The sequence below is a fragment of the Oncorhynchus gorbuscha genome, linkage group LG22, assembly GCF_021184085.1.
Source record: "Oncorhynchus gorbuscha isolate QuinsamMale2020 ecotype Even-year linkage group LG22, OgorEven_v1.0, whole genome shotgun sequence".
NCBI classification, from domain to species: Eukaryota; Metazoa; Chordata; class Actinopteri; order Salmoniformes; family Salmonidae; genus Oncorhynchus; species Oncorhynchus gorbuscha.
The window spans coordinates 21,887,604-21,912,703 of record NC_060194.1 but is presented as its reverse complement, the minus strand read 5'-3'; the positions used below and the strand labels follow the sequence as shown (position 1 = coordinate 21,912,703).

At 43.2% G+C, this 25,100-nt stretch overlaps 1 protein-coding gene across 1 annotated transcript in view; it reads right to left on the bottom strand.

The window, feature by feature from the left end:
* Window positions 1-964: 964 nt before the first annotated feature.
* The window catches only part of LOC124009749 (dual specificity testis-specific protein kinase 2-like), a 37,442-nt gene continuing 13,306 nt past the window's right edge, over window positions 965-25,100 (bottom strand). The window contains exons 4-12 of the mRNA XM_046321893.1: window positions 18,919-19,040; window positions 16,034-16,082; window positions 9,254-9,400; window positions 8,753-8,835; window positions 7,879-7,963; window positions 4,119-4,202; window positions 3,892-3,978; window positions 3,566-3,704; window positions 965-2,478 (exon numbers count right to left, since the gene is read on the bottom strand). Coding sequence (XP_046177849.1) covers window positions 1,538-2,478; window positions 3,566-3,704; window positions 3,892-3,978; window positions 4,119-4,202; window positions 7,879-7,963; window positions 8,753-8,835; window positions 9,254-9,400; window positions 16,034-16,082; window positions 18,919-19,040 — 1,737 coding nt within the window. The 3' untranslated portion in view covers window positions 965-1,537. The remainder of the gene's footprint in view (window positions 2,479-3,565; window positions 3,705-3,891; window positions 3,979-4,118; window positions 4,203-7,878; window positions 7,964-8,752; window positions 8,836-9,253; window positions 9,401-16,033; window positions 16,083-18,918; window positions 19,041-25,100) is intronic.

The following is a 25,100-nucleotide window of genomic DNA, read 5'->3' as shown; positions in this document are numbered from 1 at the left end:
TCCATCCATGCCAACTGGTGTGTGTGTGTGTGTGATCCATCCATGCCAACTGGTGTGTGTGTGTGTGTGTGTGATCCATCCATGCCAACTGGTGTGTGTGTGTGTGTGATCCATCCATGCCAACTGGTGTGTGTGTGTGTGTGATCCATCCATGCCAACTGGTGTGTGTGTGTGTGTGATCCATCCATGCCAACTGGTGTGTGTGTGTGTGTGTGATCCATCCATGCCAACTGGTGTGTGTGTGTGTGTGTGATCCATCCATGCCAACTGGTGTTCCTTATACCCAAGAGCTTTCAACTTAAGGCCAAAATAGGACCCACCTCAACATGTGATCCCACATTCAAGCCACACCTAATTCCACAAGTTAACACATATCAATCATGAAGCCATCATTTTTCATGATGGAGGACGGACATAGAATAACCCCCCTGCCCCGCCCTCAGAGCAACCTCAGTTTGTCAGGGCATGGACTCTAGAAGGTGTCGAAAGCCTTCGACAGGGATGCTGGCCCATGTTGACTCCAATGCGTCCCACAGTTGTCAAGTTGGCTGGATGTCCTTTGGGTGGTGCACCATTCTGATACACACAGGAAACTGAGCGTGAAAAACCCAGCAGCGTTGCAGTTCACTCAAACTCAACTGGTACACCTGGCAATTACTACCATTCCCCGTTCAAAGGCACTTAAATATTTTGTCTTGTCCATTCACCCTCTGACACACACACAATGTCTAAAGGTTTAAAAATCCTTATTTAACCCGTCTCCCCTTCATCTATACTGAAGTGGATTTAACAGGTGAAATCATAGCTTTCAACTGGTCAGTCTGTCATGGAAACAGCAGTTCCCAATGTTTGGACACTCAGGTTAAACCAAACGCTTAAATCAGAAATGTTAAAAAGGTACATACAAACCATTTCCAGTGCACGTGGGCGTGCACATTTACACAAACAGTATTTGGTTTTACCGCAAATTTAAGAGCAGTTTATTTTTAGTCTCCATAAGATATCTCTAGTCTGGTGAACCACACTAATTTTACTAGCCTTGATATGGTCTCGCTCTCGCTCTCCTTTCTGGCAGGCACCATTGTACAATACAGAAATACCACTAATCAAGATGATGCAGGGGTGGGGGTCTCAATGTTGGAAAGACAGTGAAGTATGCCGTTTTTCATTCAGAATTCAACCCTTTCTCCCTATTAAGTGTTAGAAGTGTTACTTTTATATCATATGCATCTACTCTCCTACATTTCCACATGGGGCAGAAGATAAACACCATACCATTGAATATCAAGGAGAAGGCAGTGATTTAAAACCAGCATACACACAGAACCTCAACGAATTATGAGACCCCTGGTTTAGGGGTGCCTTTTTAAGAAATAAAATACACGTTTTTCAGTATATTAAATAGAAATCTTTAAAAAATCAAGAATATATGCAGAGCATTGATCATCATCACACATCATTCCTATCTGAGTAGTGTCTCTCTAGGTTAAAAACGAGTTCACAACAAGGCTCCCTTTCTCCTTGACCTGTTTAAGGCCTAGATGATGTCACACTTAGAGGGCAGTTCTGTGGAGGAGTGTGGGGCCGTACAAGGCACCAGTATGATGGGATTCAGATGGTCTTGGTTTGTGGCTGGGCTGATAGTGACAGTTGGATAGGGAGTGCTCTGCAGCTGCATGTCCTCCTGGTCTTCAGCCTCCATCTCCTCAGACACAGCATTCCTACTGTCCTTCACTGGGCCTCCATTCTGGGCCTGCATGGGGCAGCAGACATGTTTGTCTTTGACGTTGTCCTCCTCTGGACTCCCTTGGCTGCTAGAACAGTCCATAGCCTCTGTACGGTCACTGGGCATGGGAGAGAGAGACCCGCTCCCATCTACTCTGTTCTCCTCCATTGTTTCTTTCCCTCCACAGTATGGAGGGATCTCCATCACAGCATATTTCCCGGCCCAGGCGCTGAGCACCTTTTGTCGGACCTCTTGGCCCAGCTGTGCCGGGTCACACTTGGAGAAAGTGGCAGAAAGGGGGCAGCAGCCATCCAAGAGGGCCAGCTGGGGGGAGGCGGGCAGAGAGCGGCACTGTCTGCCAGTAAACCAGGTCTCCTGCCACATACCTGGGTGGATGTGGGCTCCAGAGTGGATCTGGGTCCCAGAGGAGAACACATTATCCTGGGGAGAGTGCAGGTCGAACATCAGGGAGAACACAGACTTGCTGGGCACGTCGAAGAACTTGATCTTGCCTCCGCACAGGTCCTCGCGGGCATTGAAGGGGTTGATCTTGCGGGCCCCTGGTACAGCCCTGGGGCCCGGGTTGTAGTAGGGGTCGTGGACATTGACCTTCCGGCTGGGCTTGCGGGAGAAGATGTCTGACTGACTGCGGGACAGCCAGATGTTGCGGCGAGGACGAGGTGACTTGGGAGAGATCTTATCATCCTCCAGATCCAACGGGTTCAACCTCTTAATCCCCTGGACCTTGTCACCTGGACAGAGAGAGACAGAGAGAGAGAAAGAGACAAAGAGCGAGACAAGTCAAATCTCTACTACACAACACATGATTGTTTTGAAGTGTTCATTCCCAATGTAGCCACCAGGGGGCAATATATGCAAAGATATAAAAATAAACGAGGCACAGTCAAATTCTTACATTGAAGTAAATGGCATAGGGCAAAACATTATGGGAAATACATGCAAATAATTAAGATAAAGTAGAAATACTAAAGTGGACTGGGCCTCAGAGAAAGTAGATCCAGAAGGTAAACAAACAGTGAAGAGGAAATGACTGGCCAAGGAATGAAAGCCAGCTAAACAAAAACAAAGCCATGCCCTAACATTCCAAATGGCCCCTGAACCAAATTAGAATTGAAATAGGATCTGAGGAAATACAAATTATTTACAACCTACTCAAAGGATACATGGTGGTTTCCACCTAACAACAAATAACCGTACTGTATCTTATTCTTTACTTCACAGAATCAGGTGATTGCGAAACACTCAAGAGGTTAGAGATTTACCTCGTGCTAAATTGTAAGGCAACTTGAACCTGCAAGCAGACACTGTGCATCATTAAAAGTAGAGGAAATGACTCAGGGGACTATTTGGGACAGGGTTTGGGAGGGAAAGGACATCCCTGGCTTGCAACTGGACCTATTTAGAGTAGACCTGGGGTACATCCAAAATGGCGCCCTATTCCCTACATAGTGTGGGTTGTGGTCAAAGGTATTACACTACAAAAGGGAATAGGGTGCCATTTGGGAGGCACACCAGCTTCTTCCTGGTTCCAAGAAACCATTGGTCTGCACCATGCAGCTATTACGTGTCAATGACTGCGGTGTGCAGGACTGCGGGCTAACATGGCAGGCATGCGAGGCAAGCTTTCATTGGCTGTAGAAATGTACATTGAAGGGAAATGGAGGGCATCTTTACACAGTTTGTATTGTTTTATGGAGTTTGTTAGGTGGTGATGTTTATGGTTTTGATCGTGCATATGATATGCTATTTCATAACACAGAGTCACTGCCATGGCAGTCAGGCTTCTGTAGGGGTTAGATAGGAGGTTGGAGGCATCACCTTTAGGGATGGTTTTCTTATCGTTGTCCCCACAGAGGGGCATCCTCTCTCGTTCAGACTCCTCGGCCTTTAGCCGACACAGGATCTCCTCCAGCCTCTTTACCAGCTCAGGGAACGAGGGTCGCAGCTTGGGGTCCATCTGGAGAAAGTGGACACTGACATGGTGAGGAGTGGGGGGGGGGGGGGGGGGTACAGCAGCCAGGTCAAACAAGATCAGGGGTACTGCTCGATCAGATTGTGTTTCTAGTTTCTATTCCACACAAGGGAATAAAGATTTTGGAAGCAGTTGTGTTTTGGGAAAATGGAGAGATTGAGGGCCTACTTACATTGCAGCAGTTGAAGGCCAGCTGCAGGAAGTCAGGAGGACAGTCTCCTACCATGTGCTGGAAGGCATGATAATCCAGGCCAAAGTTCTATCATGGAGGGAGTGGGGAGAGAGAGAGAGAGAGAGGTCAGGCAGGAAATTAATTTCAACTAAATCCCAGATATGAGTCTTATGTAATGTGATGTATCAAGGGGATGAGGAGGACTGAGGAAATGGAGCAATACTCACTTCAGTGCGAGGAAGGTAATCAGGGTCGGCCTGTATTCGGGCAATAATCTCACAGAGGACAATACCGTAGGAGAACACATCTGCCTGGAAACGGAAGAAAACAAAGAGACAGGCGTTTGAGATGAGTTCTTAGCTTGAGGGGTTGATGTGTATCAGACCAGTAGTCCTGTCCAGTCCTGTCAAGAGTAGAGGTCAAGGGTTAGAGATCACCTACCTTAAGGCTCCATGGATTGATGAGGAATTGAAAAACTGTATAGTTGAAAGAGATGGGGCAAAAGGAGTAAGTCTGGCCATACATCTGAATGGCTTACTGACTGCAAATGGAGAAATGATGTGACTAAACAAAAATAAGACTCTTTATTAGAAGCCAAGATCAATGATATAAAGATTGAATGGGAAAAAACTAGAGTACTTTAAATTCAATTATGGGCAGAAAGACAAATTCAAAACCATTATTCATCACAAAACCATTTGATGTTGCCAATTATTTAATTGGCAAAGTGGGCAAACATAGGCAGGAAATGCCCATGACAGTGAGTAATTATATTAATGTATAAAAAAAAATGAAAGAAAAGCAGTGCAAGTTTGAATTTTGTAAAGTTATTGTGGAAGAGGTGGGAAAATAATTGTTAACCATGAAAAATGACAAACCTCCTGGCATTGCCAACTTAGATGGAAAGCTCCTGAGGGTGGTAGCTGACTCTATAGCCACTCCTATCTGGCATATCTTTAATCTGAGCCTAGAGGAAAGTCTTTGTCCTCAGGCCTGGAGGGAAGCTAAAGTCAGTCTGCTACCCGAGAGTGGTAAAGCGGCCTTTACTGGTTCTAACAGCAGACCTATAAGTTTGCTGCCAGCACTTAGCAAACTACTGAAAATAATGTGTGTTTGACCAAATACAATGCTATTTCTCTGTAAACAAATTAACAGACTTTCAGCTTGCTTATAGAGAAGGGCACTCAACATGTACTGCACTGACACAAATGACTGATTGGTTGAAAGAAATTGAGAAGAAGATTGTGGGAGCTGTGCTGTTAGATGTCAGTGCAGCCTTTGATATTATTGACCATAACTGGTTGTTTGAAAAACCTTTAAGTGCTATGGCTTTTCAACCTCTGCTCTGAATCCACAATATGGCTATCTAATAGAATTCAAAGGGGTTTTCTTTAATGGAAGCATCTCAAATCAAAGTTTGTCACGCGCGCCAAATACAACACCTTACAGTGAAATGCTTACTTACAGGCTCTAACCAATAGTGCAAAAAAAGGTAGGTAAAGAAGTTAAACAGAAAAAAAAGACAGGCTATATACAGTAGCGAGGCTACATACAGACACCGGTTAGTCAGGCTGATTGAGGTAGTATATACACATGTAGATATGGTTAAAGTGACTATGCATATATGATGAACGGAGCGCAGCAGTAGCATAAAAGAGGGTTTGGCGGATGGTAGGACACAATGCAGATAGCCAGGTTAGCCAATGTGCGGGAGCACTGGTTGGTCGGCCCAATTTAGGTAGTATGTACATGAATGTATAGTTAAAGTGACTATGCATATATGAAAAACAGAGTAGCAGCAGCGTAAAATAAGGGTTGGGGGGGGGGGAGGGGGGTTGGGGGGGGCACACAATGCAAATAGTCCGGGTAGCCATTTGATTACTTGTTCAGGAGTCTTACGGTTTGGGGGTAAAAACTGTTGAGAATCCTTTTTGTCCTAGACTTGGCACTCTGGTACTGCTTGCCATGCGGTAGTAGAGAGAACAGTCTATGACTGGGGTGGCTAGGGTCTTTGACAATTTTTAGGGCCTTCCTCTGACACCGCCTGGTGTAGAGGGCCTGGATGGCAGGCAGCTTAGCCCCAGTGGTGTACTGGGCCGTACGCACAACCCTCTGTAGTGCCTTGGGGTCAGAGGCCGAGCAATTGCCATACCAGGCAGTGATGCAACCAGTCAGGATGCTCTCGATGTTGCAGTTGTAGAACCTTTTGAGGATCTCAGGGCCCATGCCAAATCCTTTTAGTTTCCTGAGGGGGAATAGGCTTTGTTGTGCCCTCTTCACAACTGTCTTGGTGTGTTTGGACCATTCTAGTTTGTTGTTGATGTGGACACCAAGGAACTTGAAGCTCTCAACCTGCTCCACTACAGCCCCGTCAATGAGAATGGGGATGTGCTCGATCCCCCTTTTCCTGTAGTCCACAATCATCTCCTTATTCTTGGTTACGTTGAGGGATAGGTTGTTATTTTGGCACCACCTGGCCAGGTCTCTGACCTCCTCCCTATAGGCCGTCTCATTGTCGTCGGTGATCAGGCCTACCACTGTTGTGTCGTCTGCAAACTTAATGATTGTGTTGGAGTTGTGCCTGGCCATGTAGTCGTGCGTGAACAGGGAGTACAGGAGGGGACTGAGCACACACCCCTGGGGAGCTCCAGTGTTGAGGATCAGTGTGGTAGAGGTGTTGCTACCTACCCTCACCACCTGGGGTGGCCCATTAGGAAGTCCAGGATCCAGTTGCAGAGGGAGGTGTTTAGTCCCAGGATCCTTAGCTTAGTGATGAGCTTTGAGGGTACTATGGTGTTGAACGCTGAACTGTAGTCAATTAATAGCAGTCTCACATAAGTGTTCCTTTTGTCCAGGTGGGAAATGGTAGTGTGAAGTGCAATAGAGATTGCATCATCTATGGATCTGTTTGGTTTACCACAGGGCAGCTCTCTAGGCCCTCTACTCTTTTCTATTTTTACCAATGACCTGCCATTGGCATTAAACAAAGCATGTGTGTCCATGCTGATGATTCAACCATATAATGGATCAGCAACCACAGCTAATGAGGTCACTGAAACCCTTTAAGAGTTGCAGTCTGTTTTGGAATGGTTTGCCAGTAATAAACTGGTAGTGCACATCTCTAAAACTAAGAGCATTATATTTGGTACAAATCATTCCCTAAATTCTTGACCTCAGCTGAATCTGCTAATGAATGGTGTGGCTGTTGGACAAGTTGAGGAGAAAAAAATATGACTTGGCATTACCTTAGATTGTAAACTGTCACGGTCAAAACATATAGATTCAATGGTAAAGATGTGGAGAGGTCTAGCCGTAATAAAGAGATGCTCTGCTTTTTTGACACCACACTACACAAAGCTCTGCAGGCTCTAGTTGTCTAATCTTGATTATTGTCCAGTCATGTGGTCCGGTGCTGCTAGGAAAGACCGAGTTAAGCTGCAGCCCAGAACAGAACGACACGTTTTCATCTTCATTGTAATCATAGGGCTGATATAAATACTATGCATGCCAGTCTCTCTCGGCTAAGAGTTGAGGAGAGACAGACTGTATCACTTCTTTTTATAAGAAACAATGTGTTGAAAATTGTTTGTATAGTCAACTTACAGACAGCTGACACACACAATTATCGCTCCAGAGATCTTTTCATAGTCCCCCAATCCAGAACAATTTCAAGAAAACATACAGTATTATAAAGAGCCCTTATTGCATGGAACTTCCTTCCATCTCATATTGCTCAAATAAACAGCAAACCTGGTTTCAAAAAACAGATAAAGCAACACAACGCCTCTCCCCTATTTGACCTAGATAGTTTGTGTGTATGCATTGATATGTAGGCTACGTGTGCCTTTATAAAAATGTATGTAGTTCTGTCCTTGAGCTGTTCTTGTCTAATGATGTTCTGTATTATGTCATGTTTTGTGTGGACCCCAGGAAAAGCTGCTGCTGCTTTTGCAACAGCCAATGGGGATCTTAATAAAATACCAATACCTTCTCATTGTAGGGTTCATCTCGCAGCACCTCAGGGGCCATCCAGAAGGGAGAGCCCACCACCGCCAGCTTCTCCCCCTCACCACTGCAGGCACAACAAGTACAGGAAGATAAACATTAGACTGGAGGTTACAAGCCTTTTGGGTGAGGGAATAATGCAATTCATTACAGTAGATCGGGGTGGCAGGTAGCCTAGTGGTTAGAGCGTTGGACTAGTAACCGAAAGGTTGCAAGATAGAATCCCAGAGCTGACAAGGTAAAAATCTGTCGTTCTGCCCCTGAACAAGGCAGTTAACCCACTGTTCCTAGGCAGTCATTGAAAACAATAATTTGTTCTTAACTGACTTGCCTAGTTAAATAAAAAGGTTAAAAAACAAAACTGGACTATTTTTGCAATATTTATCACAACAATTATCAGACAAGCCAAAATATTTGTTATGAAAGCAGGTCGATTCTTCATCAGATTAATATGTAATAATGAAGTCATAGCCTGGAGAGAGAACGAGAGCGGCCTTCTTAACCTGCTCTGGTATTATTAGCCTAGAGCACCAGTTTATTACAAAACAGTACTTCATGTTCCTGCCTAATCAAATGACCCTCCCCCTACTGGCACTTGTCCATCCCTTTACCTCCCAGCCCCACATTCATTCACTAGAGACATTTCACTGGACTCAAAGGAGCAAATCTTGATTTTCTTTTTAGAGTTAAAAAAAAATAATAATAATAATTAAACTGTGGGATTCAATTTCAGTCCTGATCTTAAATCTTATGTATCGTGCTAAAAACTGTTTAAGCAATGAATGTAAACCAACATTGTGTTTGTATAGCACTGGCCCCTGTTTAATATATAACCGTTACCGTGGAAATGACTTACTCATAGTTGGGAATCTTCTCAGCGAGACCAAAGTCTCCAACCACTGCAGTGTAGCAGTTCTCATCGGACTTGATCAGGCAGTTCTGAGGACAAACAGTGAGCACAAATTCCATTATGAGCTTCTAAAATGACTGACATTTACAAAGGGAAAGTGTCAGTGAATGCTCAGTCAGTCATACATGAACTGAATCACAAATTAACTTGATGTACTACATGTTGGTTGATTAGATTCAAGTCAAAGAGGTTTACACCCTGCATGAATCAAAGCACCACGTGGCTCAGTTTCAACCCGCAATACAAGAAACCGATACAGCCAGAGAATCACAATAACGTCAAGTACTATTGCATGGAAACCAGGTCCCAACTCCTATGGTTTGAAGAAAATGCACTGGAACACACGTTACTGTATATAAATGCTGTCTAGATCTATTCTCTCTGTTTCGGAAAGGAAACAGTGCACCACATTTCGGACGCATCCACCCACAGTCAACTGCCACCCACTTTGGAGGTGAGGTCCCGGTGGAAGATGCCTTTGGAGTGCAGGTAGCCCAGGCCATTGGCGATCTCACAGGCCAGCTTGATCCTGGCTGCCCAGCTCAGAGGCTTGTTGCTGTCCAACAGCTGCTCCAGGTTCCCACCGTTGATGTACTGCAGAAAGGTCGAGAGGGGGAAAAACAGAACAATTTAGGAAGGTTTCAAATGAAAGTTCAGGAGAAAGTTGTCCTCTGTCACAGGCTTTCACCTTGATGTGAGCAAAAGCTGGGTAGGAAAAATTACACATTATCAGTAAATGTACACTATTGAATTCAATGACTATCGTGTACATACTCTACATGAGTTGAGATATGAAGTAATATTCTGTACAGACATTGTTACAGCATCCTGTTGGTCATTTGGGGCTATGTCCCGCCCCATTCAGGAAGACCGGTCAAAGTCAATCGACTTACTCTGAGCGCTCTAAACATAGATTGATGCTAATGCCAAGCACAGCTGAGGACAATGACAGACAAGACTGCCTGCTTGCAGAAAAAGATAAGTGAATTGGAAATCCACTCAGTAGTTTTAAAAGTAGCTCTGTTGGCTCGGGAAGAGGCTTGGCTGTCCCACACAGAACTAGCCTAACCTATATCATGTAGAATGATTAATCCATCCACAAAACAAACATTTGGAAAATAACTACGGAGAGAAATTAAAGTAGATAAGGGTCACGAAAAGAGAGACTGGGGTCCCTGGACTGACCAGACTTCTCTGGGCCTCCCTTGTGATTCTAGACTGGTGTGTTTTAGGTTTCTTGGCAAACTGTCAATGAATACATTGAGGACTTCTAGAAAAGAGAATATTCGTCAAAACAAGTCTGTCTTCACCCAGTTGGAACTGTAAATAAATGATGTATGTGAACGAAGACTAAACTCCCTTAGCCTGTACCTTTAACAGCTTAACCTTTCAATGGAATTTAGCCCGCCCAAAGCGGAGGTTAAAGCATCACACACATTTGACTTGTGCTGCAGTCTTCTACCTTTGTTCAGGTAGAATGTTGGAAGTAGGCCTAATAATAAGTCAACCTAGAAACACACCAACTCGTGTGTGTGTGTGTGTGTGCGCGTCATTTGGTCTTATGCGCTGAAAGGCCACCGCAATGTAATACTCTCTCCCCCTGCCCTGCAGCCCATCCCCAAACCAATCCCAGACGCAGGAGAGGATTACAGCTTGTTTGCCTTACAAATTCCTCTGTAGCCCCCCGCATCCGTCGTCTGCCAGCCTAGCGCTCCACTTCACAGGGGTAAAGCCCAGACAAATCCTGCTGCCAGTCGGTCAGTGCGGACATGATCCACTCCATGTACCCTGTGGGTTGAGGCGACAGTCTCCAGATCAGATGAATGAGCCAAGGCCAAAAGTTAGGCACACAAGTAAGGTTACAAGGCCACATCAACTCACCTCCACCCTAAACCCTGACAAGGTAACCTGGAGAAGGGAAGGCCATTAACACAGAGAGCAAGAGTAGAGGACTGGAGGATAAAAAGGGCAGAACCCAGGCAGTGAAAATGTGACTAAACAGGATATGTTGATGGAGAAACAAATCTAGCAATGTCTTCCACAAGCACCGGCTGTCGGCTAAATGGACGATAACAAACACATTTTCAGCTGGCTACTTTTTCCCCACTTCATTAAACTAGGCTTCTTTTCATTTAAAATGTTTAAATTGGCTAGTCAGAAAAGTCTGTACAGCCTTTTTCCACTAGAATGAACAATATGCATCTTGTAGTGATCTATTGATAGCACAGTCAGTGACAGCCAGCGATGACAGGCCCCTTTCAGTCAAAGCCAAACTTCTGGTTTGCCGGTCTGCTGTCTCACCTGCCGCTCAGTACCGGTGTTATTTTTGGCACATTCACTTACATTCTCTTTTGCGTGTTTAGCCAGCCACAGAATCGGTGGTCATATAGGCTATTACTGTTATTTGATTGGAAGACCAAACAGCTTGTGCTGAGTAGTTCATAAAAGGTGTCAGACAGACTGAATAAAGTCAAATCTCCTATATCCTGCTTTTCAATTCATGAATCATACAAACGTAGTTATATGTCCATGGCATCAGGACATGTAAACCAAAGATCTTGTTTGTATTATCCTAGGAGTCTAAGCCCACGTCGAGACCTGCCGGTGACCGCTAAAGTGACTCGTCAGCGTAGCCCCATACAGTCACTGGTGTAGCCTAGTGATGGGTCGTTTGTGAACGGACGGCATTTGTTTTGCCCATTCTAACGTTCAATTGTACAGTAACTGAATGCCCGGATGCCTTTTTGCTAGCTTTATATAGCAAGTCATTGCTAAGTGACTGAACTGGCCACTGAGTGTATAATGGTGTGTAGACAGTATATTAATAGGAAAGGTGTACAGCAGTAGTTATATAGGATGAGCCATAACTATAATATAGTTTATACATATAAAGTGGGTAAAACAGTATGTAAACATGATTAAAGGGACCAGTGTTCAATGACTATGTACATAGAACAAAGCAGTCTCTAATGTGCAGGGCAGAGTACTGGGTGGTAGCTGGCTAGAACAGTGATTAAGGTTCAGGGCAGAGTACTGGGTGGTAGCTGGCTAGAACAGTGATTAAGGTTCAGGGCAGGGTACTGGGTGGTAGCTGGCTAGAACAGTGATTAAGGTTCAGGGCAGGGTGCTGGGTGGCTAGTGGTGACTATTTAACTGTCTGATGGCCTGGAGACAGAATCTGTTTATCAGGTCTCAGCTTTGATGCACCTGTACAGTCTCTCCTCCTTCTAGATGGATGAACAGGTCGTGGCTCGGCTCTTCTTGGCCTTCCTGTGACACCAGGTGCTGTAGCTGTCCTGGAAGGAACGCAGTGTGCCCCTGGTGATGTGTTGGGCTGACCGTACCACCCTCTGGAGAGCCCTGCAGTTGTGGGCAGTGTAGTTGTCGTACCAGGCGGATACAACCCGACAGAAGTTTGAGGGTCTTTATGGGTCAAGCCACATTTCTTTAGTCTCCTGAGGTTGAAGAGGCGCTGTGGAAGGACCATTTCAGGTCCTCCATGATGTGCATGCTGAGGAACTTGAAGCTTTTGACCCTCTCCACTGTGGCCTCGATGTGGTGGGGGCGTGCGCTCTCTGCTGTTGACGTTGAGGGAGAGGTTATTTTCCTAGCACCACTCCCAGGGCTTTCGCCAGGGCTCTCACCTACACCATATAGGTTGTCATCATTGTTGGTAAACAGGCCTACCACTGTTTTGTCGTCAGAAAAGTTGATGATGGAGTTTGTTCTGTGTAGAAAAGCCCATGTTTAACACCTGTTTTATTGTTCAAATCATACCTGTCGGTCTATTCATGGACACCTGACTTTGTATAAAAGCGGAGGTGCACAAAATCAGAAAATATTTGCATAATTTTATTTTCTTAAATAGATTCCCTATTGAGAAACAATATGTTACTTGACAGAACTGGTTCACTAATTACTTTGCAGACAGAGTTCAGTGTGTCAAATCGGAGGGCATGTTGTCCGGTCCTCTGGCAGTCTCTATGGGGGTGCCACAGGGTTCAATTCTCGGGCCGACTCTTTTCTCTGTGTATATCAATGATGTTGCTCTTGCTGCGGGCGATTCCCTGATCCACCTCTACGCAGACGACATCATTGTATACACTTTCGGCCCGTCATTGGACACTGTACTATCTAACCTCCAATCGAGCTTCAATACCATACAATACTCCTTCCGTGGCCTCCAACTGCTCTTAAACGCTAGTAAAACCAAATGCATGCTTTTCAACCGATCGCTGCCTGCACCCGCATGCCCGACTAGCATCACCACATTGGATGGTTCCGACCTTGAATATGTGGACACCTATAAGTACCTAGGTGTCTGGCTAGACTGCAAACTCTCCTTCCAGACCCATATCAAACATCTCCAATCGAAAATCAAATCAAGAATCGGCTTTCTATTCCGCAACAAAGCCTCCTTCACTCACGCTGCCACGCTTACCCTAGTAAAACTGACTATCCTACCGATCCTCGACGACGTCATCTACAAAATTGCTTCCAACACTCTACTCAGCAAACTGGATGCAGTTTATCACAGTGCCATCCGTTGTCACTAAAGCACCTTATACTACCCACCACTGCGACTTGTATGCTCTAGTCGGCTGGCCCTCGCTACATATTCGTCGCCAGACCCACTGGCTTCAGGTCATCTACAAGGCCATGCTAGGCAAAGCTCCGCCTTATCTCAGCTCACTGGTCACGATGGCAACACCCATCCGTAGCACGCGCTCCAGCAGGTGTATCTCACACCTCATTCGGCCACCTTTCGTTCCAGTACTCTTCTGCCTGTGACTGGAACAAATTGCAAAAAAATAAAAATATATATATATATATTTTTTTTTTTAATTGCTGAAGTTGGAGACTTTTATCTCCCTCACCAACTTCAAACATCAGCTAGCTGAGCAGCTAACCGATCGCTGCAGCTGTACATAATCTATTGGTAAATAGCACACCCATTTTCACCTACCTCATCCCCACAGTTTTTATTTATTTACTTTTCTGCTCTTTTGCACACCAATATCTCTACCTGTACATGATCATCTGATCATTTATCACTCCAGTGTTAATCTGCAATATTGTAATTATTCGCCTACCTCCTCATGCCTTTTGCACACATTGTATATAGACTCCTTTTTTTCTCTGTGTTATTGACTTGTTAATTGTTTACTCCATGTGTAACTCTGTGTTGTCTGTTCACACTGCTATGCTTTATCTTGGCCAGGTCGCAGTTGCAAATGAGAACCTGTTCTCAACTAGCCTACCTGGTTAAATAAAGGTTAAATAAAAAAATAAAAAATAAAACACAACCTTTTTTCTTAGATTTTAACCACAATAAACTACATTGAAAGGGTAGACTAGACTATTTTTTCTGTCTAGTAATCTACTGCCTTCCATCAATGACTCACCCACAGTGATTGATTGACAGAAAAAAGTTAATGGGATAGATCATCCATATTACCCTAAGTATCCATAGCAGCAGAGACACTAAAATACATAATTTTAACAAACATTGTGGTAATTCATATCTTTCAGTAAAACTAAACATGACTTAAATCTCAAGAGAAGACCGGTCTAATGTTGAAAAAGGTCATATTACTTAGAAGATCGTAACCTAGGCCTGGACAATATTCAAAACAACTAACATGCATAAAACACTGTTCTAGGCAGGTGCAACTCTTAGAAATCATTAGCTGATACACTTTGCTGAAGACAAGGCTTTCCCTGAGCCTTCCTGAATTAAAGCTAAGAAAGCCAGAAAGGAAATGGGAATTAATTGTCTCTTGTGACCACTGCGAGCAGCTTCAAATAATGGTCTAATCCCCCCAGTGGCTCATGATTACCCAGATTATAATGCTCCTAATCGGTCTTTGCCTAATGTGTAAACGAGGTCTGTCAGGCAGTGGGAAGCAGAGCAGAGGTTACTGTGCCAACCCGATGGGCCCTGGCAGGGCCAGCGGAGTCAAAGGGTGTTTTGATTGGAGGAGCAGGGCTTTACAAGAAGCAGGGCTTTTACAAAGAGCAAGTGATTCTAAATGGAAAAATGTAGGCACACTAAGAAATGTACAAACACAATGAAAAATATGAGGTAATAATGCTAGAATCCTTAATTTTTCTAGGCACACTGGTCCTCCTAAATTAAGATTCTAGGTCACACAGCAAAATATTTAGACATATGTGGGAATAAAATTGTCACACTGTAGAGCCCTGATGAGTGATTGCATCTCTAAGCCTGTGGCTGCACGGTAACTTGACTCTTCATTTCCTACCATGGAGACTCGTCAGGCCCGTTGCTAAGGCCAGGATCCAGCCAGAGCAGACAGTGCTGGTAGCTAGCAGCTAGTTCTGTTTATACAGCAGTAGCAGCAAAACATAACCCCATGATGCCATGTGTTCAGTATTCACAGCCTGGCTTGAGGCTGCTGACACCACAGCCCCAGGAGACTGGAGTGTGAGAAGGTTCCCCTCTCTCCCAGTCTTCATCTCCATGGATCCACATATTGGATAACTTCCTGCTATCATTCACTTCACACGAGTGCTTGGGCTCAGATGGGGCAGTCAGTCGTAAAGCTACTCCCCTTACTAATCGACGCTTATCATTAGCACAGGGCTATCTATTTGGATTACATGGACACGCCGACTCAGTCACACAGATAGGTCAAGCTATTTTGTGCACAATTTGACAGAAATATAAAACATAACCCTTAGCTCTAATGGAACCCATCCCCTGGCTTTTCATTGAGATCATCAACACAGCTTTATTTGCTAACATGTAAACTATGCAGGGAAACACAAGGTTCTTTCGATTACAGGTTGCTGTCCTTCTGGGCGAAGTGGCACTGTTTAGTGTTCACCTGAAGAAAAACCCTGGATAAAAATTCACAATACCTTTTCATTATAATCATGGCTATGAGGTTACCTTTCAGTGGGTTATACTTACCTGAGTCTTACATTACATAACAAGCTGACCATACCGCAACAGGACTCAATGAGCAATATGACAGTATTAGCTACATTACAAGTAAAAAGCATTTAGGCCTATACTGATGCTAGAAAACCCATCATGTTTCTAGAATCACATTCCATGATAGAGTGGATGGAAAAACAGAAGACGACAGTGTGCCAACATCCCGACCTGAAACACGACAGCAAGCGGTACAGTCATGTTTCTGAGGTGTAGGCCATCTATACAAGGCTCTAAGTCAAAGACAAAACAGTGGTTCCTCTTACCTCAGTCAGAGCATGGAGCTGGCCTTCCTGAACACACACACCCATGAACCTAGAGGAAGACAAAGACATCAGTCAGTTATTGTTTCTATGTATAATGAACATTTCATGAGCTGAAATAAAGAAAAAAGCCCAGACATTTTCCATACGAACAAAAAGCTTATTTCTGTCAAATTGTGCACACAAATGTGTTTACATCCCTGTTAGTGAGAATTGTTCCTTTGCCATGATAATCCAGCCACCTGACAGGTGTGGCATATCAAGAAGATGAAGAAACAGCATGATCATTACACAGGTGCACCTTGTACTAGGGACAATACAAAGCCACTAAAATGTGCAGTTGCCACACAACAATGTCCACCAGAGCTGTTGACAGAGAATCAAATATGTATTTCTCTACCATAAGCTGCCTCCAACGTCGTTTGAGAGAATTTGGCATTACATCCAACAGACTTCACAACCGCAGACCACGTGTAACCACGCCAGCCCAGGACCTCCACTTCCGGCTTGTTCACTTGCGGGATCGGCTGAGACCAGCCACCCGGACAGCTAATGAAACTGACAATTATTTCGTTCTTTAATTAACTTCTATGGGATCGCCCCCCCCCACAGGACGGTTGAGCTAATGTGCACTAATGTGATTAGCATGACATTGTAAGTAACAAGAACATTTCCCAGGACATAGACATGTCTTATACGGACAGAAAGCTTAAATTATTGTTAAATCTAACTGGACTGTCCAATTTACAAAGATAAAATGTAGCATAGTTTTGTTTGATAAAATACATTTTTTAATTCAAATGTAGGAACTGGGTTCTACAGTTTGAACCCCCTTGGTTGCACCCCTGCCCAGTCATGGGAAATACATATATTAGGGCCTAATTTATTTATTTTAAAATGGACTCATTTCCTTATATAAACTATAACTCCATAACATCATTGAAATGGTTGTGTTTATATTGTTGTTCAGTAGATTTACCACAAAATACCATGAGACATGTGGTGGATGCATATTTATGGCTCTCCTGTTATGCTCTTCTCATGTTGTCATGACAAAGCTAAGCTATGGGGTCTAGAGTTTAAGATTTGAGTGGGTCTATATGTAGCTCAAAAAAGTTAATTATCTGGCCCAAGGACGACAGCAAAGTCCTTTCGAGAGCAAAATGACAAATCTCTTGGTGGTTAAATACTTCTGCACTGGAAGAAAAGACCCAACAAGAGCAGTGCAAACAAGAAAGTCATTTCTAAGGGGAAACGAGGCTCACTCTCCTGACCCACATTCCATCGCTTTTTCTCCCTCTTTTTTTGGAGCCACTGCATCCAAATCTTAAGAGGCTGGAGTCAGTCAAGGCCGTCTGTTTTTGGAAATGACAAACTGGTTGTATGAATATCCTAACACACGAGCCAGGCTGTACACACAGCGAGTGTTGGCTCCCCTGAGTTATGACCCAATAAATGCAAGGCAGAGGGTTCACAGGAGGGTTTCTCAAGACAAAGAACCCCTCAGAATTCTCGTCAGCCAACCACCACAGAACTGCCACAAAGCTGTGATTGTAACACAGCACACACAGACCATCTTTCCTACCCACCACCTACAGCAGAATGTGAGCTCTGTAGTGTATCATGCAGAACCTAGGTCAAGCCTAATCCATTTGAGGATAGGAAATTCAGATTGTTCCATTTTATTGTCCATGACAACATTAAACATTGTCATACAATAATAAATCCCAAACTATTTGTTCGATCATGAGGAGTTTGGTCAAATATGTATGTGTGCCGATTTTGCAGGCTCCCAACTTAATATGAAAATAAACAGCTTTGGTGAGAAGTGAAAAGGGAAAGGTTGTTCCTCATAAGGGAATTCATGTGAATGAAATTCAAAACTCAGGATGTTGTTCCAGAAAATCCATTGTTAAATACTGTGGAACAGCAGAGATAATATATAATATAATAATATATGCCATTTAGCGGACGCTTTTATCCAAAGCGACTTACAGTCATGTGTGCATACATTCTACGTATGGGTGGTCCCGGGAATCGAACCCACTACCCTGGCGTTACAAGCACCATGCTCTACCAACTGAGCTACAGAAGGACCAAGGTCACACCCCATACGTAAAATGTATGCACGTATTACTGTAATTTGCTTTGGATAAAAGAGTCTGCTAAATGGCATATTTTTAAGTAATAAGGCATGAGGGGGTGTGGTATATGGCCAATATACTACGGTTAAGGGCTGTTCTTATGTACGACGCAACACAGTGTCTGGAGACAGCCCTTAGCCGTGGAATATTGGCCATATACCAAACCCCAGAGGTGCCTTATTGCTATTATAAAAAGTGATTACAAACATAATTAGAACAGTAAAAATAAATGTTTTGTCATACCTGTGATATACGTTCTGATATACCACGGATTTCAGCCAATCAGCATTCAAGGCTCGAACCACCCACTTCATCATATTATTTATTACCCCACTGATTCCATTAAAGGGGAGGCTAACGTCATTGACAGAAAGCTACAGATCAAAGTATCTTTCAAAGATGAAGGATTCACAAATGACTTAAGAGTCACATAAAAGGGGATTAGACCATTAGTCAGTAAGAAAATGACACCATTTCTGAATATTCCAGCCCTGTATTATAGCCATTTTTTGAGTAGCCCCTTGAGCTTGTTATTAAAAAGCTGGGATAATTTAATCAGTAACTGACCAAGAATGAAAAAGAATTGTATAATATCGCAGAAGGCATTTTAGTTCCGTTTCTCCAAAAGGACAGATTGATATTCAAACTATACAAAATATTGAGGATGGTGCCGTGCCAAAAAAAATAAAAAAAATCAACTGTCCAAAATGTAGTAGAACAGATGTTTTGTTTCCTGGAGGTCACCTGAGGATGTTGGGATGGGACAGTCTGTTCATCAGTTGGACTTCTCTCAGCATGTTGGCACGGTTACTGCTCAGTTTGTTCATCTTCAGAGCCATCACCTGGCCCGACACTCTGTGGCGTACCTGCAACGAACACAACAATCCGGTTATTTAGGCATTATTGGAATGCTTCTCTTTAACACTACCGTTCCCTTATCAATATTCCCTTATCATGGGGACACTTCTCTATTATCGTTATTCCAAGATCATGGAGAAAGGTTCTCTTTCTGCAGCAAAATGAATGTCCTTCCACATTCAGAACCTTAACAACGGCAAGTAAAACAGTCCATTTCTCCAGTGAATTAGATCAGTCACTGGCCTTCCTTGCAGCATTAACTCCAATGTGATCAAAGATGAGTGGCTGGCTTTCATCCACACATTGGTGCACTAGAAGGAATACTGAGCCGAGGCCAAGAATATGAATGTTGTGATATGTAGCCTAGGTGTTAGCCTATCACAACTACCTACAATGTTACCCTTTTCTTTGGCAGAGAAGGCAGAACACTTTTCTAACTACAACAATACAAACATCAATCTGATCGTTGGGAAATAGTTTTATTTGCTTCCTCAAAGCCATAACAACCACAGGAAGTTATGAGTCAGGGTGAGAAAAATAAGCTGTATCTGCTACTGCTCACTTCCTCCAGATGAAATATTAAGACACTGAAACCAGTGAATAAGAAGTTAGTCTCAACTCAGGTCGGTCTGCGAGTACAGTAACAGATACAATGCCTATCTGGTTATATAGCTAGTTTACAGGTTACATTTGTTGGTGAGCGGAGATAAAAAGGAAGTTTGAGGTACAGAAAAGGGAGGCAGGCCGATCTAGGCCTTATTTACATAGCACTTGGATGAGTATCCAGTTCATAGTGCTTCTTCAGCCGCTCTTGAAGTTCTAGTACAAAAGGTGCAGCTAGTCTTCCCTGTAGGAGAGGAGCAGGCAGCAGATGGCCTCCTCTAGACCACCTCCCCCACTCCCATCCTCTGCCCACCAGGAGAGAGAGTGCAGCCTGGCTCAAACAAAGACCCATAATGTTGCCCCAGCAAGACCCTGCACCTCCAATCTGTTCCATCAATCCAGCTAGCCGCCTCAATACCTAGCCCTGTAGACAGGACACACAGTCGAAGACAAACAGATCATTCTATTTTATGTAGATCCATTGTCCCCTTGCTTAGACAAATATGGAACTCATTACACAGGAAACATTTGTGTCCGTTAAGCATTTAGAGAAGCAAGTCTTGAGGCAACGAGGGTAAATATTGTTGTACTAATAAAGCTGAAGTCATAATTTTGACTTGAGAGGAAACAGCTGCAATATAACAATATTATGGCCCCAAGGATTAAACAGCACCTTTTAAAACATGGTTGAACATGTGAGTGTGAATAAAGGAAGCTTTTTCCTAAGGTTTGTTCAACAAGGACTATTTGTAAAGGCCCCAGTCATATTCAGGTTGGATGGGCATTCCCTCCCTAAAATACATGGTGTGATGACAGCCCCCTCAGGCAGCCTGGGGCAGGACCCTACACGCTGCCCTTCCCCCACCAAGTCAGCACTGGGTCCTTTGCATTAACCCTTTGAGTCCAATGAGCAGTGATTGAGTAGTTCTAAGGCAGACTACTGTGGCCATGCTCTGAAGCGGCCATTAGATTACTGTGCATCACAGCTCCAGACATAGCAACACTTCTATTCCTTTCTGTAATTAGGCTAGTTTCCTGTTTGAGCTAAGAAACTAAATCTGAATTCTATTTCCAGTCCATCAGTATGCATTGACTCATACATACAGATGGAAAGGAAATAGTATGACTAAGATAGAGGCATGAGATAGAAAGTGCTGACATTGTGGTGGTTGTGACAACATCAATATAGAATGCCCTGACTCAGACTTTTCAGTAGGTGAAGCTGAAGTCTATAGCCTATAACTAATTGAAAGTCCCTCATTGAAAGTAAAATTGAGTTTCATGAGCGCTGACACTGGTTGGAGGAAATTACATTGTGGCTTACACCAAAAGTGAACGTAGCTAACATGACCTCATAATGTCAGCAAAGGAGTTGAACATCTAACCTCAACAGCCATATCTGTTGAAGTACCAACCCTGGCAGGTTGTTAGTGTAATGGACGATATAGCACTTAGACAGCCATTGTAGCCTAACGTCTAGTCGCCATCATAAACCTCTTCAGCCCTTCTATATTTTCATGTCGTAACCAGAGCGACGTGGAAATAAAGGGCTTTTCGCACGTCCCATATCAGTCGATTGTGAGACAATAGCCTAGATCAATGTAATAAGGAGCGGCCACAGTATCTGTGTGCTAGAGGTGTTCACGGATTCACCTGTACCCGAATACCTGAGACCCAATCCAGAATTCTAAATAATGTCACAGGTTTGGGTTGGATTTGATTGATACGGGTATGTGTCATTTTAACTGACTTATCCAGAAGGGCCTGTACATATCAGAACGCGGCTGCTGTGCGTGCGCGAGGGAGAAATTGGATCATTTATGCCGCTGCTCTTGATTTTCACGAAAGTGGAGAGTGGTGCATTTAGCTGGTTTTTGTTGCCCAATCATAAGTCCTCAAAGCGACAATAGGCTACAGTCAGAGCCTCTGTGCGTTTAAAAAGAGACATGTATACATGCATGCACACACACACAAATGTTTGGACACCTACTCATTCAAGGGTTTCTCTTTATTTTTACTATTTTCGACATTGGAGAACAATAGTGAAGACATCAAAAATAGGAAAATACAAATTTAAATCACGTAGTAACCAAAAGAAAAAGAAAGTGTTAAGTAGCCAGCCGTCGCCTTGATGATTGCCAAGAGTGTGCAAAGCTCTCTCAACCAGCTTCATGAGGTAGTCACCTGGAATTAATTTCAATTGACAGGTATGCCTTGTTAAAGCAGTTGTGTTGTGACAAGGTATACTGAAGACAGCCTTATTTGGGAAAAGACCAAGTCCATATTATGGCACAACAGTCCATTATTTTAAGACATGAAGGTCAGTTGGTTGGAATATATCACTAGCCACTTTAAACAATGCTACCTTATATAATGTTACTTACCCTACATTATTCATCTCATATGCATATGTATATACTGTACTCTACATCATCGACTGCATCCTTATGTAACACATGTATCACTAGCCACTTTAACTATGCCACTTTGTTTACTTTGTCTACACACTCATCTCATATGTATATACTGTACTCGATACCATCTACTGTATGCTGCTCTGTACCATCACTCATTCATATATCCTTATGTACATGTTCCTTATCCCCTTACACTGTGTATAAGACAGTAGTTTTGGAATTGTTAGTTAGATTACTTGTTGGTTATCACTGCATTGTCGGAACTAGAAGCACAAGCATTTCGCTACACTCACATTAACATCTGCTAACCATGTGTATGTGACAAATAAAATTGGATTTGATTTGATTTGATTTACAGAACATTTCAATCAATTTGAAAGTTTCTTAAAATGCAGTCGCAATAACCATAAGCTGATGAAACGGTCTCTCATGGGGACTATCAAAAGAAAGACCCAGAATTACCTCTGTTAGAGTTAACTGCACCTCAGATTGCAGCCCAAATAAATTCTTCAGAGTTCAAGTAACAGACATCAACTGCTCAGAGGAGACTATGTGAATCAGCCCTTGTTGGTCGAATTGCTGCAAAGAAACCACTACTAAAAGGACACCAATAAGAAGACGAGACTTGTTTGGGCCAAGAAACATGATCAATGGACATTAGACCAGTGGAAATCTGTCCTTTGAGATTTTTGGTTCCAACCACTGTCTTTGTGAGACGCAGAGAAGGTGAATGGATGATCTCTGCATGCGTCGTTCCCACCGCGAAGCATAGAGGAGATGTGATGGTGTTGGGGTGCTTTGCTGGTGACACTGTCAGTGATTTATTTAGAATTCAAGCTACACTTAACCAGCATGGCTACCACAGCATTCTGCAGCGATAAACCATCCCATCTGGTTTGCGCTTAGTGGGACTATCATTTGTTTCTCAACAGGACAATGACCCAACACGCCTCCAGGCTATGTAAGGGCTACTTGACCACAGAGTAATGGAGTGCTGCTTTAGATGACCTTGCCTCCACAATCACCTGACCTCAACCCAATTGAGATGGCTTAGGATGAGTTGGACCGCAGAGTGAAGGAAAAGCAGCCAACAAGTACTCAGCATATGTGGGAACTCCTTCAAGACTGTTGGAAAAGCATTCCAGGTGAAGCTGGTTGAGAGAATGCCAAGAATGTGCAAAGCTGTCATCAAGGCAAAGGGTGGCTACTTTAAGGAATCGAAAATACATTTTGATTTGTTGAACACTTTTTTGGTTACTACATGATTCCATGTGTTATTTCATAGTTGTGATGTATTCACTATTATTCTACAATGTAGAAAATAGTAAAAAATAAAGAAAAACCTTTGAATGAGTAGCTGTGTCCAAACTTTTCACTGGTACTGTATGTATGCATGTTACACTACTGATCAAAGGTTTGGGGTCACTTAGAAATGTCCTGGTTTTTGAAAGACAAGCACATTTTTGTCTATTAAAATAACATAAAATTGATCAGAAATACATTGTTTATGTTGTAAATGACTATTGTAGCTGGAAACAGCAGATTTTTTGTGGAATATCTACATAGGCCTACAAAGGCCCATTATCAGCAACAACCACTCCTGTAATCAAATGGCACGGTGTGTTAGCTAATCCAAGTTGATCATTTTGCAATTATGTTAGCACAGCTAAAAACTGTTGTCCTAATTAAAGAAGTAATAAAACTGGCCTTCAGACTAGTTGAGTATCTGAAGAATCAGTGGGTTTGATTACAGACTCAAAATGTCCAGGAACAGAGACCTTTCTTCTGAAACTCGTCAGTCTATTCTTGTTCCGAGAAATGAAGACTATTCCATGCGAGAAATTGCCAAGAAACTGAATATCTCGTACAACACTGTACTACTCCCTTCACAGAACAGCGCAAGCTGGCACTAACCAGAATAGAAAGAGGAGTGGGAGGCCCCAGTGGACAACTGAGCAAGATGACAAGTACATAAGAGTGTCTAGTTTGAGAAACAGACACCTCACAAGTCCTCAACTGGCAGCTTCATTAAATAGTACCTGCAAAATACCAGTCTCAACGTCAACAGAGAAAAGGCAACTCCGGGATGCTGGCCTTCTAGGCAGAGTTGCAAAGAAAAAGCCATATTTTTTTCCCACCTTTATTTAACTAGGCAAGTCAGTTAAGAACTAATTCTTATTTTCAATGACGGCCAAGGAACAGTGGGTTAACTGCCTGTTCAGGGGCAGAACGACAGATTTGTACCTTGTCAACTCGGGGGTTTGAACTTGCAACCTTTCGGTTACAAGTCCAACGCTCTAACCACTAGACTACCCTGCCGCCCAGATATCTCAGACTGGCCAATAAAAATAAAGATTCATATGGGCAAAAGAACAAGACACTGAACAGAGGAACTCTGCCTAAAAGGACAGCATTCCGGAGTCGCCTCTTCACTGTTGATGTTGAGACTGGTGTTTTGCGGGTACTATTTATTGAAGCTGCCAGTTTCATTTCTCTCATTTTCTTATCTGTATTTTTTTAAACTGCACTGTCGGTTAGGGGCTCATGAGTAAGCATTTAACTGTAAGGTCTACACCGGTTGTATTCGGCGCATGTAACCAATAACATTTGATTTGATGCTCCAGATACTCAACTAGTCTAAAGGAGGCCAGTTTTATTGCTTCTTTAAATCAGCATAGACAGTTTTCAGCTGTGCTAACATAACTGCAAAAGGGTTTTCTAATGATCAATTTGCCTGTTAAAATTATAAACTTGGATTAGCTAACACAACGTGCCATTGGAACACAGGAGTGATGGTTACCGATAATAATAATTAATAAAATAATTTTTAAAAAGCCGTTTTCAGCTACAATGGTAATTTACAACATTAACAATGTCTAGTGAGTGAGTATGTATAACACACAGTATGTGGACACCGCTTCAAGTTAATGGATTCGGCTATTTCTGTACACCGTTGCTATCAGGTGTATAGAGTCAAGCACACAGTCATGCAATCTTTATAGACAAACGTTGGTAGTAGAATGGCCTTCCTGAAGAGCTTAGTGACTT